The following is an 18,035-nucleotide window of genomic DNA, read 5'->3' as shown; positions in this document are numbered from 1 at the left end:
GCTGGGGCATTTCCTTTTTTTTGAAATATTTCACAAGGCGTTATTGTTTTTAGATGCGCTCGAAAACCAGCTGGCGGATTGACGAGTGGGAACGCGACGCGTGGAGGGACGGCGGGGTATTTGGATCTGGTGGTTCGCGGAGGGCGCAGGGGAGCATGTTTGGCGCGTTGGGATGCGCGGGCATTCGTTGGAAATTGGGTGCGTTGGTGAATGAGAAGCACGTGATCGTGGCTTTTGGATGAGAAGGGTTAATCTGACTTTTACGGGTGATTACGTGGATGATTAAGTGGGTAATTAGAGAGAGAGATTGATTAGGACATGGGTCCTTGTTTTCTTGAATGCTATGAGGACCTGTACACGTGGAGCGTTGAGGCGACACCAGAATGTCGTCCTTCTGTCACTAACAATATTTTAGCGGGCGGACGGTTAATGAAGATAAGATCTTAAAAAATTATAAAATAATGGGTCAATATCTTAAATATTAAATAATTATGTTTTGACAAAAAAAGAAAATTAAAATACACACGAGTAAAAATGAGAGTCGAATTCTTAATTTTTTGACAAATATTATATAAGATAAAAGCAAGATATGAGAAAAGTTAAAAAATAATAATGATTTGTTTACTTATTTATGGGCGAATCAAGGATGAAAGTGAAATCGTCTCTTTCTTTCTTGACCTAAACGAAAAGGTGTCATCTTTTCCAATATGTAAAATAGTTATCTAATTTCACAAGTTCAGTATCATTATTGGTAAGTTCATCAATCATGAACTACCAATGATCGATTTTAGTTCATATCCTAATCCACCCGCCAAGCAAGGTCTATGTCTAATTATCTCAAAGGCCGAAGGCTGCTTGACCCACAAACCAAGTCCAACACACTAAAAGGGTGCACAGGTGATGTTGCCAATGGGAGACGTACTTTAATCTGTTTATACACCCGATTTCAAATTCTTATTCTACCGTTTAAATTTCTTTAAAACAGAAGCTCATGATAAAAGGAGTAAAAGAAAACCTAAGAAGAGTTAGAAAAGTGACTAAAAAAGACATGGAATACTTAGAGTTAACGGAAGATTTGACATAAAACCGAGCGCAGTGACGTGTTCTAAAATTCATACAGACAACCCCATTTAGTAAGATAAGACTTTGTTATTATTGTTTCTAGATTAGATGAATGTGTGCAGAAGCAACAAAATTCCCATAAAAATGCCAATTAAAAAAATGAAGTTTTAACGAAACACTCCCGGTACTGTTCACTTTAAATGAAAAACCATATTTTTACCTTTAGTTGGTTCTATTCACTACACCTTTATTTGTCATTTTTCATTAAAACTAAAGTTTTTTTGAACTTTTTCTTAGTTTTCCTATTAAAAAAAATGTGTATATATATTCGATTATTTGGAATTTTGTAATATGAGTAGGGTAATGCATTAGACACAATGAAAATTGTACACCCATATACATTCATGACTTGAAAATCCTATTCTTTCAATCCTGAATATCTAATCCTACCACCCTCTGCAGAATATCTGAAATCTCGCTTCCCTTTTATCTGTTGCGGTGCTTTCCCAAACAACCCTCAATCTCGGGGGTTAAGCAAACTAACCAAAACTGGAGAGAAGGTCTCGATCGGCGAAGCTACAAACCTACAACATAAGACTAAACCTGGGACACCGCAGGACTTCACGTTGTCCACAGTAATTGTGGTTGTGATCAACTGGTTGCCATTTTCTCCAACGATCAAAGTCTGCGCCCGATTTCTATGTAGACCTTCGCGGGTGACATCTCCCCTTCTTTGGGATAAAGGCCTTTAGTCCTGGACCTGAGCCATGTATCTGGATCACCAGGTAAACACCAATGCAGACAATCTTGCACGCCTGGTTTCGCTGTTTTGCTGAACCGGGATATATGACCTTCATCCCTGACCTTGGATAGAGCTGTTGTATCCAAGAGCTTAACCCCTGTTCCCTTCGCTGCACCTGCAGCATCTGAGTCACTCGACACTTCTTGCAATAATTCCTTTCCTATTGACATACGAGTGGTGTTGTCACAGCTTCCTCCTGTGTTCCATTCACCACCGACAAAATGCCTGGGCGAGATGGTCCGGTAGAAAGCTTTGAGACCCGGATACTATGGGAGCTGCGAGTTCACCCAATTAATGATACTGTGGACTGTCACATTCTTGGCCTTCCAAATCACAGCTATCTTCCTGTCAGTGTTTCGGACACCCCCAAGATGCATCACCCAACGGTTAGCTTTAAGCTTTCCACGGTTCCAGTGGTGCCCTGTATTGAGGACCAGGACATTAAGTTTATGAATATATTGGCACAAGAATGCGGGTGGCCGATCAAGGTGCATGGCATAATGAGTGGCTGGGTTTGAAGCATCAATAGGCTGCAGATCACAGAGGGTTGATGACCAGGAATAGAGGATGGTAGTGTTGGTGCTTGGGAACCGATATGCCCACCCACTAGGGCGGACATCGCCACGTGCTTGGACTATCCCGTATTCCGGCCCCACATCTATAACATCATGCCTCACCTTACCACCTGTGATCATGCACATTAAAGACTGGAACTGCTGTCGGCCCATTGAAATTCCAACAAAAGCTAGAGTTTTGTGTTGCATCCTGAATACAATAATACAATACTCACATTATCAATATATGTCAGGCTATAGTCGCTATGCCAAACAAACAAGAAAGAGAGCAAATAAATCACCCAAAGGGGTTAAAACCTACAGAAAATAAGGTTAAAAACCTTAAATTCTTCAAATAGATGAACGGACGAGAGATATTAAAATGCAAGGTAGCTTGTGAATCCTCGATTGATACTTACATGCACGAAATAAGAGATCTACTAACCAAAACACCACAACTTGAGAAATTCGTTAACTTGAGCCCATAATGGATTTAATATATAGGAGAAACAATCATTACAAGTCAGATTTATGCATACTAGGGGGCTAAGGTCACATCACATCAGATTCAAGATAGTAATAAAATGAAACCTTGCACATGATCGAAACTGTTTAATTTTAACATTTTAATACCTTTTCAAGAACTTAGAGCCTTCAAATTCTTCCATTTGACAATCTTTTGGCTGCCATGAAACCTTCTCGTAGGAAAAATCTGTGCGCTGTGTCATCCGGTAATACCACATACTTGACAGCCATTGCTTACAGCCATGCCCAAAATACAGCGGCTTCTTATGGTCCACAACCCATTTTCCTTTCGCATAATTGCAGACTGGAGCTATTGTCAGATAAAAAACAATCAGTAATATAATCACGAAAGCTAACAATAACAAATTGGTCTAGGTAGATTCTTGTGATCGAGCTTTCCAAGGATTTAGAAAGAAATACAAGACATTTAAAAACAAAAATTAAAACATAATCTATCATATAAATTAAAAGATATTATTACCTAATGATGTCCCTAGCTCCACGTTTTGCTTTTGTACATCTGAATTATTTTCCACTGCTTTTTCTTTCTGTCTTGCATCAACTGCCTTGCCATCTATTTCCGCTTCCTGAACTTCTTTATTTTCTTCTCTTTCTTTTGACCCACTTGTTAAAACCCCTGGCACCATAATAACATACAATTCAAGTCCATACTATTTGATGATGTTTAAAGCATATAGCCATCGAGATTGTACTGTTAAAAAGAGAAATAGAATTTCGGGGATGGATTTCAGCATTTGAACATGTAAACTGTACAAAAAGAAAAGCAAGATCATAACAAGATAATTTTGAGAGAAAATTTGATTTGGCACAACACTACTCACGCTACTCTAATGAACACAACAGTTTGACGTACAAGAAATAGGACAACTTAAGAAATACAATCAGAAAACCAACATATCAATCACAAACTCTTCATAAGGATCTAACTCCAAGGACACAAAAGAAAACAATATCTTACCACTTTTCTCAACCTGGTTTGATGCTATATCACCACTAATCTCTTCACTTTCGTCAGAGCCTTGTTCAGAACCTGGTGGAGCTCCGAGTCGTAATTCTTCTTTTACAGTATCTTTTTGGGTAAATGTTGCTACCCCTTTGCCCACATCTATTTCTTGTTCTGATAGTGCAGATTTATCTGCATAATCATCCTTTATCTCTGCAACGAACACCAAAGGGAAAATACGAATAAGCTATTGAAAGAAAACCAACAACGTTTGCCTAAAGGAAAATAAATACACTACTAGAGACAAACCTGAGCCCAACTGCAAACGGGTTTGGGGCGGCACCAAGTTAGTAAGAATCTGGGTTTTCTCCCATCCCCATAAGAATGGTGGTGCACATTAGAACAATGGTAAAAAGAGAGAGCTGTTTACCCTTCAGTCCTTAAAAGCTTCCTTTCATTCTATATACACAATACAAGACCAAACAAGTACGTTAGAACTTAAAGCTCATACAACTTTTACAGTTCCTAGCCATCGAAATGTTCCTGCATAATACAAATCACAAGATAACGAAAAAAAATAAAAAACTAACAAAAAAATTATAAAAAAAATAAAATAAAAAAAAATCAATTTGGGCGTTTCATTCCCCAGCTTCGTCTCCACTGCCACCCCGCCACACTCGATCCCTGACCTTCGACCACTCCACCTCCCACGCGCCTTCTTCTTCTTCTTTCTCTCCGACTCCTCTGTCCTTGAAAAACCCACACGCCGCCGCCTCAGCTCTACTGTAACGACGGCACTATGTCTTACAGTGCACCGATGGTGCATGCAAGACCACAGTCGCGTTCCACATGCTCCATAGATTCGAGATATAAGCTTTTGAGGTTAAATTACTCAAGGAAATGGTGGTGATGGTGGCTAGTTTGCCACTGTGCTAGAGAGAGAGAGAGAGAGAGAGAGTTTGCGGAAGTGAGGGAACTCCCTGGAGCCAATGCATGTCAGGTGGCTTATTCACAAGCATAGCCGTCTTGCATGTATGACAGGTGGAACTTGGAAATCTAATGACACACACACACACACATATATATATATATATATATATGTTTTCTTTCCAACGAGTTCACCCAAGGAAAATGATAGGGAAAATGATAGGTGATATAAGCTCAACCTTTAGGGTACAAAGTCAATCTCAACTCCTATATTGTTTCCCTTTATTGAATTTGATAACCATTCATTAATTTGTCTTTTAAATTCTTCTATATAAAAAAAATTGCATAACTAAATGACATGTGGTACAACAAGACCGATTAAAAATTCTATCCAAAATTACAAATAAAATAATTTTTTATTATTTTATAAAATAAAAAATACTAATATTTTATTACCTATTGTCATGACTATTCAATTAGGGGTGAAGATGCAAAAGACAGTTACTGTTCATTAAAGAAGGTTATTGTTCATTGAAGACTATTTAATAGTGAGTCGCCCTAGGAGGTCTTTGTAACGCTGGAGTTGCTCTGAAAAAGCCTAAGATGCATCATAAATTAATGGTTTATATTGATAAACAGTAATCTAACAAGTTCTCCCCCCCCCCCCCCCTCCTCCCTCTCTTCAAACAAATTGATTGAAGAAACAAAATCGATTTCGTAGCTCAACAATAGCATTCTCTCATTTCCCATGAATCCATCGAAACCCAACATTTCCATTTTCTCGGTACCACGCACAAACAAATTAAGTTCAAATTTCCCAAAACAGAAAAACGAATCCAAAAATGAAAAACCTCGGATCTGAAAAGGGTTTTGTTTCCTGTATGCAAGTAGCTAGATTGCGAAAAATATAAATTAAAGATTGTAATTTTAGATGAATCCGAGTAGAGGGTTTGGATTACCTGAGACGAAAACAGCCCAAAAATGCCACCAATTCTGATTGGATTGCCGAATCCGGAAATGGTTGAGGATATATAATCTGTGAACAAATTGGGAAACTTATTGAAAATTTATGGCGAAAATGAAGAGACGTGTGAGAAATTTGTCTGAAAGTACAAGCTCGAATGGAGACCGCGAGAGGGATTGGAAAATTAAATTCGATTCTTTTTAAAACAAACGATAAATTTTGACGTTACAAACTCGCAGTGTGCGGAAAGCAATTTCAAACATGCTGACGACTGTCGGTATCACGGAAAATTCTTCAATTTTTATATGTTCTTTTTTAATGGAAAAAGGAAAACTACATTAGATAAAAAAGATTGTGATCGCGGTCTTTTTTTTTTTCTATCAAATGATATAAAAAGTTATAAACCAAAAAAAATGTGTAAAAGTAAAATAAATGTGTTAATTTTTAAAAGTTGTTTCTATTCACATAATTTTTTTTATCTATATTTATCATTTTATTTTTTTATTTGATTTAATGACTGAAAGTTAAAAATTATGTATAAAAGGTGAAAATAAGTATATGAATATATTGTATTATTCTATTAAACAACAAAATTTGTTAATCGTTTTATAAAAATGATTAATCAGTCAAATATTGTATAATCATCATTAATTTTAGGTTTGACTACAGAAAAAAAAAGATAAGTACGATGTCACCATTAAATAGTTTCATGATTAATGTGTTAAGAATGACGTATTTCACTGCAATGGTTAAAATGTTAAAAATAAACACTTTGATGTGGTTCAAATCCTCACCGATTTCTTCACCAAACAACTAACAATTCAATCCCCTAACGATATCGTTTGTAAGAAACAATTTTTATAATTTGTATTTTGATTTACATTTTTGTTCATTTTTAAGAAAATAGTTGTAAAAAAACTGTTTTTGTTTTCAAAGAAGAGAGTAGTCAGAACTTCAATATTTAAAAAAAAAATAGTTTAGTTTGATCCTATGTAAAGTTGTAAATCATGTTGTTGGTATTCTATTATAGAAAAACAGATCGTTCTTTAAGTACGAATTTATTATATGACATATAAATAGGTGATTTTTTATGCTCTAACAAAATATGCTTGTTTGAAAATTTGAGATAGTTAAAACTTAAACCATCATAGCATTTGCATCATCATAGACTACTGCAGCAAAAATAAGAAAACACCAAAACTCAAAGCAAATTCGAAAATTCAATAATTCATGATATAAAATTGACATCCTAAACTAAGCGACGGCAACTGTGAGAGACAGCGTGATCAGATGCAAGAGATATAGCATGTATGTGCGGAGAGATAGGGATAAGAGAAACACGAAACCGCGAGAGAATAATATGAGTTCTTTTTGGACCAGGTTACGAAAAAACCTTTAACTTAGTTAAAAAGAAGTGAAATTAATGGAACTCTAATACCTGAACCGCCTAGACATCATTTAGCCCCTACCCGATTTGTCTTTTTGTTTTGGCCTTAATTCCATGGGTCCTCCAACGCCTAGCACTTAAGTCGATTTTTAGAACAGTGATTGTACATAATGCTTGCCATCACAAACAATCATTGACTTTATAATCTCGACTCTGTGTCCAAAAATAACGTCAGTCACATATAAGTTTTTTTCAGTCCAAACTATAAATATATGTGCTTTTAAGTTTCTGGCTATATTTTAGATCTAGAATATTGGGTTCGATGCCAATGTCTTATGTCGACGTCAAAGCTCAACACCAATAAATGAACTTTGAACCATCCTAATTTGGGAGCGTACGAGTCATGTGTTTGAACTGGGACATCGAGTTCTAAACTAAATTTCCCATGAACCCTGAGCTGTGGTCTATGTTCAAGAGGAGCACGGACTCATCTGACTTTGTTTATGTAAAAACAAAAAAACAAAAAACAAAAAAAAAAAACAAAAAACAAAAACAAACAAAAAACACTTTTAACTCTTCTACCTATAAGTGCTTCTAATAAATATTACTTAGGTATTATTTGAAAAATGCTTTTAAATGACAGAATGCATATTTAGAGAATATGTTTTTGAAATCAATTCTTGGTAAAAATGAAAATTAATCTTGGAAAAACACTTGCAATGTTTTTTGCAAGAAGTATATTACAGAAAACACTTCGAGTGCTTTTGAAATCCAAAAACATTGTTTTTAAAAACATTTCAATCGTTTAAAATTACTTTCTAAAATGAATCATTATGGCTCGTTTGGATTTGCTTTTAAAATGATTGAAAGCGTTTTTGGAGAAAATGTTTTTGCGTTTCAAAATCACTTAAGGTGCTTCTTGTAAGAAGCACCAATTATGTTCTTCTATAGAAAGCACTTCAAGTACTTTTCTAGGATTTAATCGTATTTTTACTAAGGATTCTCAACATTTTCCCCAAAATGCTTTTAGCCATTTCAAAATCGTATTTGGTGATAATCGAACCTAAGACTTCTCACTTACAAATAAAAAAAATACCACTAAATCGTAATACTAAGTGGCAACGAACTTTTAGTTAGATGGTAAGTATTTTTATTTTTTTTTGGGTAAAGAGATGGTAAGTATTTTTAGTCTTTTAAAAAACGCATCTAGACAATCTTTACAATCACATGCCAAACGGGCCATAGTTTTGTAAAATTGAAATCACCTTTAAAAATCACATGCCAGATGGGCCCTACATCTTGTGGTACTGGGCCTCTTCCGGTCTTGCAGGTGTGTACTTTCCACAAACATGGCCCATCATTGAACGGTTCCTTCCACGCCTCCACTGCTCGCTTCACTCTCCAGCAGCAGCACAGAAGACTAAAGAAGACAGAGAGAGAGAGAGAGAGAAGCTGACTGGAAGCAGAAGCAGCACCGTCTGGTAACCTTAACGTCGCCTCTTTCTCTCCAACGCCATTCGAAGCTTCGTCGTACTGGGCTCAGCTCGAAATGGCCCCTCATTCGGAGTTCACTGACGGAACCCAAGCGCCCAACTCCCTCCAGGCCATCTGCTACAAGCGCGGCTCCCTTCAGCTACTCGATCAGGTCTCTCTCTCTGTCTAACAATTCATTTGAATTTATTGGAATTACATTTTTATGGAATTAAGTTCTCTCTCAGTACAAAAATGGTAGAATTAACTATTAGGTTTGTGGGTTTTGGACAGACGAAGCTCCCATTACAAAGTACATATTTGGATATCCGGGACTCCACGGATGGATGGTAAAAGATTGAAGCTTTGCTCTTTCCAAGTGCTATGAACTCTCTAATTTTCCGCTTTTACCAATTGGGTCATTGCTTTTTTCTTTTTCTTTTTTCAGGCACGCAATCAAAGACATGGTGGTGCGCGGCGCACCCGCCATTGCCATTGCCGCGGCTCTCTCTTTGGCCGTGGAAATTTTTAACTTGGAGGATTTCAATGGAACGCCTGACGAAGCGTTTTCTTTCATTGTCATGAAATTGGAGTACCTTGTCTCCAGGTTAAGCATGTCAATTGTAGTTTTCAAGTGTTTGAGTTGTGGTGTTGAGATGTCATTGTGATTGTGTGGTGTGTTTTTCAGCCGACCAACTGCTGTCAATCTTTCGGATGCTGCAGCTAAACTAAAGCAAATTGCATCCGCGGTTGCCACTACTACTTCGGACGCAAGGAATGTGTTTGAGGTGCTCTTTCCTTTGAAACATTACTTTCCTTGTGATATGGTTTTGGCCCTAAGAATCTTTTTGATAATGCTAATCTTCCATTGTACTTGCTTTGTTTGTTCACTTTTATAGGCTTACATAGAAGCTTCTGAAATCATGCTCAAGGACGATGTCGCCTCAAACAAGGCTATTGGATCTCATGGAGCAAGTTTTATTCAGAACCTACTGGGAAACTCTAAGAACATTTCTATGTTGACCCATTGCAACACTGGCAGGTATTTTTCCCGGGAACGCATACTTGATGATTTAGTCATTTGCATTATGTGGTTGCCCCTATGGGTTTGTCGTTTGTGTAGGTTGCTCATGTGCCACTTGTGAAGGGTGGTTTTATATTTGGGTAATGCTAGGGAGACTAAATTTAGAGACAAAATTTGCAACTAAATGAGGTGTCACCAATAAGAATGAGTACGTTTATCAACGCTTAAGTAATAAACCAATCATCAACTTCCACATCCTTTAGTTTCCAACATTTTGTCTCCCTAGCATTACCCTTTATTTTTATAGACTGAAATTTTTATATTGGCCTTGTCTGACCCTGATATGTTTTGTAAATGTAGTCTTGCAACAGCTGGTTATGGTACTGCTCTCGGTGTCATCCGTTCACTTCATACTGAAGGAGTGTTAGAAAGGGCCTATTGTACAGAGACACGCCCATTCAACCAAGTGAGTGTCTACTCTGTAGTTGTTTAAGCTTTTTCTTAGCAGCAAACGTCCTCCACAGAATTTTTCGTGATATTCACATATGTTGATATTAGTTAAAAAAAAGTGGTCTCGAGAGGAGTAGCATGCTGTTTGAAGTTGCGTGAAAGTATCATTGGGGATATACTATTGCATCCAAACTTGATGGGAAGCCTGCCTTGGTGTTATTTATATTTTGTCTGTGGTGTGAACTTCAGGTCATTGAGATGATTGTTGTAGTTAGCCACTCACTTGGGTAAAAGTATTCAAATGCGTTGATGAGTATTATTGATACAATATTATATACCGACTGCAGGGATCCAGACTCACAGCATTTGAGTTGGTGCATGATAACATACCTGCTACTCTTATAGCAGACTCGGCTGCAGCTGCATTAATGAAATTTGCACGTGTGAATGCTGTAGTTGTTGGAGCATATCGCGTGGCTGCAAATGGTATTTGAAATGAAATCTACCACTCATCTGCTTTAGCATTCTATTAATACGGATTTTTGTCTAATTGATTTCCTTTTTACTTAATTCAGGTGACACTGCGAACAAGATTGGGACCTACAATCTTGCCGTGAGTGCAAAGCACCATAACATTCCATTTTTTGTGGCTGCACCACTCACTTCCGTCGACTTATCTCTTTCTTCTGGAGAAGAGATAATAATAGAGGAAAGATCTCCAAAGGAATTGTTGAACACACACGGAGGACTCGGGGAACAAGTTGCTGCATTCGGAATCTCTGTCTGGAACCCGGCTTTCGATGTTACCCCTGCCAATTTAATAACCGGTATCATAACCGAGAAGGTATTCTCACTCATTCTTTATGTGGTATAATCAACTAGAGCTTGTTGTGTTTGAATCTGATGGCAATTTGTTCTCTAAGCAGGGCGTTATTACAAAAAAGGGCACTGACGCTTTCGACATAAAGGGTTTTGTTCAGAAGGAAGCCGTGCAGGCCAGTGCATAAAACGAAGGCTTCCAGCATTGGATGAAATATACCCGGAGGAGGTGATTGTTCGTGCCGTGTAACTTAATATGAAGAGTGCTATATATGTCAAATAATTGGGAGAATCAGTCTTACCCCAAGTGATGACTGTTTTCCCAAAATGTAAGCAGGCCATTTTTATGGTATTATTGGTCGATGTATTAAGTACAAATTTAATAATAAATAAGGAAGTAGCTGGGAAGATTTGGAGGAAAATTCATAGTCTTGTTGGAATCTTGGGACTTCATCCATGGAATGTGAGTGTTCTCTCTCGATTCGTCCTCGGCTGACCGGAAAGTTTATGCTAATATGCATGGGCTTCGAATGGGATGTTTGTAGGGCATTCATAATTTCATCAGTCAAAAGTTTCCAGGGATTAATGGCCAACCCTAAATGTGGAAGTGGTCACATTTTTGTTACATAAGTTGACTAAAATGATTAAAGGGTGAACAAAATGTAAACAAATTGACGCTCACACCGGACTTGGGAGTGTAAGACCATATAATATAGAGGGTACCTATTTTTATTTCTTGCAAACCTTTCTCAATTTTCAGTCGTCAAATTGAATGAATTCAAAATGATCAATGACAAAAAATTAACACGAATATGTGAGAAGTAAAAATAAATGAGTGAATAACATTATGTTAAGTGTGCTGTGTAGTGCCATTTGGGACAAAAAAAAGCAATATTTCTTCCAAGCGAAATGTTATAAGCTGACAGAATTGACTACATTGCCTTGAACTGTCTTTTTTGGCAGCACAAGGCCCGGAACAGCCGAATGCCTCAAATTTTTTTTAATGCATGGGTTCCACTACCAAGCAATAAGATGAAAATTAAAATCATTTTTAATTATTATTTAGTAGTTATTGTAGTTTTGAGTAGACCTGTAAACGAATTGGTTTTATTAGGTTTGAGTCGGGTTTAATTCAACCCGTTAATTTAACGGGTAACCCGAGCCCAACCCGTTAACATTTTTTTCGACAAAGAAGAATCTAGGAACCGGAAACTTCTCTGCTTGCCGAGAATATCTTAGCATGGGCAACTCCGTTCGAAATCTAAATCTGCAGTCAAAGGAAGAACTAAAGTCTTCCCCTGCCGATGCAGAGCAGGTCTGGCCATTGTCCTATTTTTATATCTGTTTGATGATTTCGACTTGTTCCGTTTTATATGGTAGTTTATTTCCATTGAAAAATGTTAGTAGAAAATCATTGAAAAATGAGTAGTAATCTGTCTCTCTTACCTCAGACCAAGTCGCTGGAAGATTACTACAGAAAACAGAACAAACGCATCGATTTTCAGGTCCAGGCCGCACCTGGAGAAACCTGGTAGGGGTTGTTGGCTGCGTTACATCTTCAGCATATAAATGCTGTCAATTCTTCCCAGAAGCTCACTATGAGGGGAAGTTTAGGGTTTCTTTGGCGACTGGAGGAGGCTGGTTTTGGTGTCGGAGGTGGGGATGGTGGTGGTGAGGAGGCTTGTGGGGCGGAGGAAGGGGGGAGTAAAGAGGCTTAGGAAGTCGGTGTAGAAGAGAAAGAGTGGTAGGACTATTGAAATTACACAAAACTCCTCACTAACGGGTGGTTAACAGGTTTTGCGGGTTCACCTAAAATGACCCGTTATGTAACGGATTGACCCGTTAACCATCCGACCCGTTTATCACTCACCCGAGTACTAATTTTAACTGGTCGGGTCGGGTCGGGTTGAAAATGCCATATCTAGTCCTGAGGCCCAATATATTATTAAAATAAATATTTGATACATCCATTAGATGGAAGAAAATTTTCCATCTATAATAATTGGTCACATCAGCTATCATATAAAATTTTGAGAATAATTATTTGACATGTCCATTGGAGATAATCTAAGAAGAGATACATTAGTTACTTAAGGTACAAGTAAGGGCGGAACCACTTTCAACCTAGTCCAAGTACTTGGACAAACAAATTTAGTCAACCACCCACACATAATGACTAGAGGAAAAGAACATTATAGCCGTCGATTTGAAACTTTTTGATTCCGCCTTGAATACAAATCCCATGTAAGTCTAAGGTGAAACTAGGTTAAGATTCACGTCATTCAGTAATTAACGTGACATGAGTGTAAATGACTAATTTTGGGTCATATTGAAACTGTTAATAGGTTGTTAATTGGCCCCAAACTCCGGTTCGGCCCAACAATCAGGCCCATACTATCGACCTCTTTGTCTCTCTCCTCCCACTAAAATTTCGCTTCACGAGTCACGACCAGCTTCTTTTGTAATCCGTGAATTACAGAGAAAGATTCTTCATTTGATACAAGAATCCAAGCAATTGGCTTTTCCAAAGGTTAACGGCTAGCAGCTCCTCGGCTTTCAATTGGGTGGTGTTTGGATACGCGAATAACCGAGCAATTGAAAGAAAAAATATGAAGAAATCGCCATTGCTGTTGCAGAATGCAAGCGGCAGCAGCAAGAATCAGAGTCTGGGAGAGGAAGCTCTGGTGAAGTTGTTGACAGAATAAGATGTAGCATCTTACCTACCTGCAAATAAATTTCCAAAACACTCAAATTGTAGCTTGAAAATCAAAAGGAATCATCTGCGGAGCGACCCAAATCGATAGGAAAAGTTTACTCAAACTTACAGATTGATTCTTGCTTTATGTCTTTTGCAATTTTTATGATTTAAATTAAAAATCGGTTAAATTCGAGGAAAACGTGGTAGAAGAAAACTGTTAACGTTACCTGGTTGTGAGGCTTTTAAAATAAAAAATAAATATAAATTTGTTTATGCGAAATTACTTTAGTATAATATCAAAAAATGACAATAATTTTTTTTTTTATTTTATTTTTTAGTACACCGACAACAAACTTTAAATTGCCTCAGACAACAGTGATGCAAAATGTAATTGCCAAATAAAACACACACACACACACAGAGATAATGTAAGGATCAAATACAACATACATATATACATAGGTGCAAGTGTATACACACACACAGAGCTTGTAAGGCTTTGATATCATGCTTGACAACATATATCAAGCTTTATTTTAATCAGAATGCTAATTGATCATCCATCAGATAGACTTTGGAACCCAGACAATATGATCATTGGTAAGGAAATGGCAAATGGGAACGGTTCCGGGCTTAACTTTGAGCACTTGGAAGGCCAAATGCTTAGGGTTCCATTCGGATGTATCGATATGGCAGACTGCTACTGCTTTAGCTTTCACCCCATCGGCACCAACAAGGGGCACTATATAAGCTCTTGTTTGTTTTATTGCATGACAGTAAAACACAGCGTAAGGATAGTTCTGCTTGTGACACATGACGGCTTTTTCGCCTTCCAACTTCTTCACTCCAGGCATTATTGTGTACTTGTGCATAAATATGGTGGCTTCTTTTTCCTCCTCTGTCGATACCAAGGCTTCAACACTTGTTCCAAGCTTGGAAGTGGTGAAATCAATCATTGATTCTAAAGACGTTGCGCAATATTTTTCCTCTCCCTTAATGCCTGGCGCTTCACACTCCTGGATTGTTTCCTTGATTGTGTTAGCTTCCACAGATGATGGTTCCAGTGAGAAGTGCTTAAGGATTTCTGGGAGTTTGGTAGATGAGAAGGCGATCGATTCGGCAGTTCTGCGCGGCAGGAAAGTGGCTGTGTTTGTATTTCTAGCGTAGGGCCAGTTCATTGTTGTGCCAGGACGTATGTTCTTTTCCAAGAAGACAAGAGCTGCCGCGTTGGGGTCTTCACGGAATTGATGGTTCTCTGCTGCATAGGCATACATTTTCTTGGCATCTGGGTTCTCTACTTCAGCTGGGGTGCTCTTATCTTCAATAATGAATTCTGCAAATGAATGTAGCTATGTCATAATGGATTTGAATATATAATTGATCTCTATTAATTTGTCACATTTGTAATTAAGTTACTGTTTAATATTAAAAATGTAAATCTATCCCCAAAAAGGAAGAAGATGTAAAGTGTAATTTACCAACTCTATAGAGAATTCCTGTAACACAAACCAAGATAAATAAGTGAAAGAACATGAAAAAATAAAATATTCTCTCCACTTGTATTATGACATGTGCAGTACTGAAATTTCACCAATATATATAGAGTTTGTCTTATTGTTTTAACCATAAAGAGCATGTGGTCTATTGGTGAGGAGAGCTTGCCAATTTTTAAGGAATGATGGATTTGAAACATGTTGTGCCAACAACCCTTCTGTATTTTTTAAACTCAACCTTATAACTAGCCCTCTGTTTTATCTTATAAAATCCAATTCATTTTTCTAGTTACTTCATATAAAGCAATGCGTATAAAATTTAGAAGAAGATCCAATCATGTTGAAATGAAAATTTCATAAGAATAGTTTTGATGCTTAACCTTAAATTTTTGTTTAAGCCTTAATCCTTTTTTTATTATTTTTTTTATTTTTATCAAAACTCATAGAGAAGTTCTATTCTTTTGACATAATCTTTTCAATACCGAAATTTTCATACAAATTTTAAGTCTTCATGTATCACATTTGTTTGATTAAAATTTTCCATGTCAATAAAAAAACATTTAGCTTTTCTCCAACTAATTATATTGCTATATTTTATTTAATTTCTTTTATACGACTAAAAGGCCCCTGCCATAATTGATTTCTAGCTCCGCCTACCGCTTAATACCTGATACTTAGAAAATTCTCTACCCATATAACCCTTTGCTTGATTTTAGGGTTTATATGGTTTTGGGCCCAACAAGCAAGGTTCCATCTCACCATCTTAATTTTCAACTAACAATGTGCTTTAAATATTGGAGTTGGAATAAAATATTTAAACTAACAAGTTTCAGTCTAATAATTGGGTTTGATCAGTGGGCTACCAGAGCGTGTAGAGCCCGTATTGTTCTACTCCGAGGAAACTAAATTAATTATAATTCAAAATTAAATTACTTTGATAAAGGGATCAATAAGGTAGTAGGTAGAGGAGAAGCTCTCTTGCTAATTAAGATATTAAAGATTCTTAATACAAACCAGCTGGTTGGAGAAGTTCACTGATAGCTTTGGGCATTTGAGTGTTGGGTAGGACGGAGTTCCAGTAAAGTTGAGCTACTGGAAGAGCAGCATGGCTTGCCAATGCCACCACTGCCAGCTGCAACATTAATTTGAAGTCTTATAAGCATGTTTGAGATCACAAAATGCAAGAGTGATTAACTTGTAGACAATGTTTTACTAATTAAAATCAGAGTTAATTAATTAAATAAACAAACACAATATTTTCCAGGTACATTGTTATACTGGAAACATCAATTATTTCAGAGAGCTTACAGTGAGAAGAGCGAAGATGTACCCGAGATGGAACCCCATTAAGACTGAAATTTTGCAACAGAAAACTGAGAGCCAGTGGATCGTATACTGGCTTCATTATTATATAAACTGTTGTGAATAATATGTGGATGGCCCACATGAATAATTGTTTACTATTTATTCACATTATTTTCACTATTTATTTGTGGAAAATTTGTAAAGTGAATAGTGTTCTCTTTGTTTTTAAAATTAATGAGAGGTGAAGAAGAGGTGAGACTCACGGAGAGATAGGAAGGAAGAAAGGATGAGAGGAAAAGAAAGGATGAGGGAAAAGAGAGGAAGAGGAGATGAGATAATATAGAGAGTTATCTTTGTACTCTTATTATTCCAAATTATAATGAAAGCATCACTGTTGCCCCGAGGATGTACTCCAGTCACACTGACTGTAGAGGAACCTCGTAAATCTTGTGTCTTGTTTCATTTATTCCACTGCATCCACCGTTGATTTTACAACACGTTGTCAGCACGAGAAGCTCTCATGTCAGTGGAAAACACTATCTACCTCTCACCTCCGTCAGCTAAAATCTCACAGAACAAAAGGTATGTCCATTTTCTATCTTCCCTTCGCGCCTGAAGCGCCCCACCGAATTCCGGTGCGAATTGAAATTTATAACGACCTGAAGTCGTCACGAGATGAGAAAACTTGTACTTGACAACTGGTTTCTAGAGATCCAGAAGAATCTCATTAGACTTGGAAACCCAGATCACATCGTTTTCGACGGATCTCGAGAACTCCCATGAATACTTGATTGTCTGAGATGGTGATGACAAGAATGAATCCACATTAGCCTCCCTCTCTTGTGCCTCCATCAACCTCGCTGTCATCTTTGTCTTTTTATGGAAGTTCTTGCTTCTCGATGCCATGTTCCCTGGGTCATGCAAGAACAAAGCCAATCTCTAGTAGCCTTTTTGGACTGAATTAGTTTTGTGTGACCTCCACAACAACCCAGCTGGTCCTGGGTTCCGAGACTGGTAGAGACAGACAAAGAAAAAAAAAGGAAGTTTATGGAATATGTATGGCACCATTTGAAAAAGAAAGAAACAAAAGGTTTTCGTGCCTGATGCATCTGCACCATCTAGATAATAAAATAAAAGGAATAAAACCAAAAGTTTTTTTAATAGTACAACATGTGAATGAATAAGAAGAAATAAAAAAACAAAAAGGGGACATAAAGGTTGTTGTGATGGCATCAAATTTCGAACACATTCGTAAATGGAATTGTCAAACTCCAACAACCACAACATTACAAGCTCTTTACTGCAATTTATTTATGTGAATGGTGTTGGTTTAAAATCCTTTCACAAGTTCTATTTACTTTAAAGCAATTTATTTATCATGGACGGTTTTACCACCTACTGCTTTAAGTTTTGATTTATGTGAATGGTGTTGGTTTAAAATCATTTCACAAGTTCTATTTACTTTAAAGCAATTTATTTACCATGGACGGTTTTACCGCCTACTGCTTTAAATTTTGATTTATATGAATGGTGCTGAATTAAAGCTCTTGTCACAAACTTTATTTACTTAAATGCAATTTATTTACTATAG

General features: G+C 37.1%; 2 protein-coding genes and 1 pseudogene across 2 annotated transcripts; 1 reads left to right on the top strand and 2 right to left on the bottom strand.

Annotated features, from left to right (window-relative positions):
* Window positions 1–1,446: 1,446 nt before the first annotated feature.
* Window positions 1,447–4,733, bottom strand: LOC103400965 (protein trichome birefringence-like 16; annotated as a pseudogene).
* Window positions 4,734–8,513: 3,780 nt separating this feature from the next.
* LOC103400927 (methylthioribose-1-phosphate isomerase-like) lies at window positions 8,514–11,370 on the top strand. The gene is made up of 9 exons (XM_008339618.4): window positions 8,514–8,830; window positions 8,950–9,005; window positions 9,104–9,262; window positions 9,344–9,443; window positions 9,555–9,697; window positions 10,040–10,145; window positions 10,477–10,615; window positions 10,705–10,973; window positions 11,056–11,370. The coding sequence occupies exons 1-9, from the start codon at window positions 8,735–8,737 to the stop codon at window positions 11,134–11,136; spliced, it is 1,149 nt and encodes a 382-aa protein (XP_008337840.3). The 5' UTR covers window positions 8,514–8,734; the 3' UTR covers window positions 11,137–11,370.
* A 2,705-nt stretch (window positions 11,371–14,075) lies between these two features.
* On the bottom strand, window positions 14,076–16,580 carry LOC103400926 (BURP domain protein RD22-like). The gene is made up of 3 exons (XM_008339617.4): window positions 16,448–16,580; window positions 16,154–16,271; window positions 14,076–14,979 (listed from the first exon to the last, which is right to left on the bottom strand). Exons 1-3 carry the CDS (start codon window positions 16,484–16,486, stop codon window positions 14,210–14,212), a joined length of 927 nt encoding a protein of 308 aa, XP_008337839.1. The 5' UTR covers window positions 16,487–16,580; the 3' UTR covers window positions 14,076–14,209.
* Window positions 16,581–18,035: the final 1,455 nt, after the last annotated feature.

This window comes from Malus domestica, chromosome 15 (assembly GCF_042453785.1).
Source record: "Malus domestica chromosome 15, GDT2T_hap1".
Classification (NCBI taxonomy): domain Eukaryota; kingdom Viridiplantae; phylum Streptophyta; class Magnoliopsida; order Rosales; family Rosaceae; genus Malus; species Malus domestica.
Note: the sequence above shows the minus strand (reverse complement) of the source record. Positions and strands in the feature narration are given on the sequence as shown.

What these genes read in the sequence shown, in the direction of transcription:
- LOC103400927 (XM_008339618.4), top strand. Translation starts at nt 8,735, where the DNA reads ATGGCCCCTCATTCGGAGTTCACTGACGGAACCCAAGCGCCCAACTCC. An exon ending in ATATCGCGTGGCTGCAAATG is followed by an intron (nt 10,616 to 10,704) that starts GTATTTGAAATG and finishes TACTTAATTCAG; the next exon opens with GTGACACTGCGAACAAGATT. An exon ending in CCGGTATCATAACCGAGAAG is followed by an intron (nt 10,974 to 11,055) that starts GTATTCTCACTC and finishes TTCTCTAAGCAG; the next exon opens with GGCGTTATTACAAAAAAGGG.
- LOC103400926 (XM_008339617.4), bottom strand. Translation starts at nt 16,486, where the DNA reads ATGGGGTTCCATCTCGGGTACATCTTCGCTCTTCTCACT. An exon ending in ACATCTTCGCTCTTCTCACT is followed by an intron (nt 16,272 to 16,447) that starts GTAAGCTCTCTG and finishes TTAATGTTGCAG; the next exon opens with CTGGCAGTGGTGGCATTGGC. An exon ending in TGAACTTCTCCAACCAGCTG is followed by an intron (nt 14,980 to 16,153) that starts GTTTGTATTAAG and finishes ATTCATTTGCAG; the next exon opens with AATTCATTATTGAAGATAAG.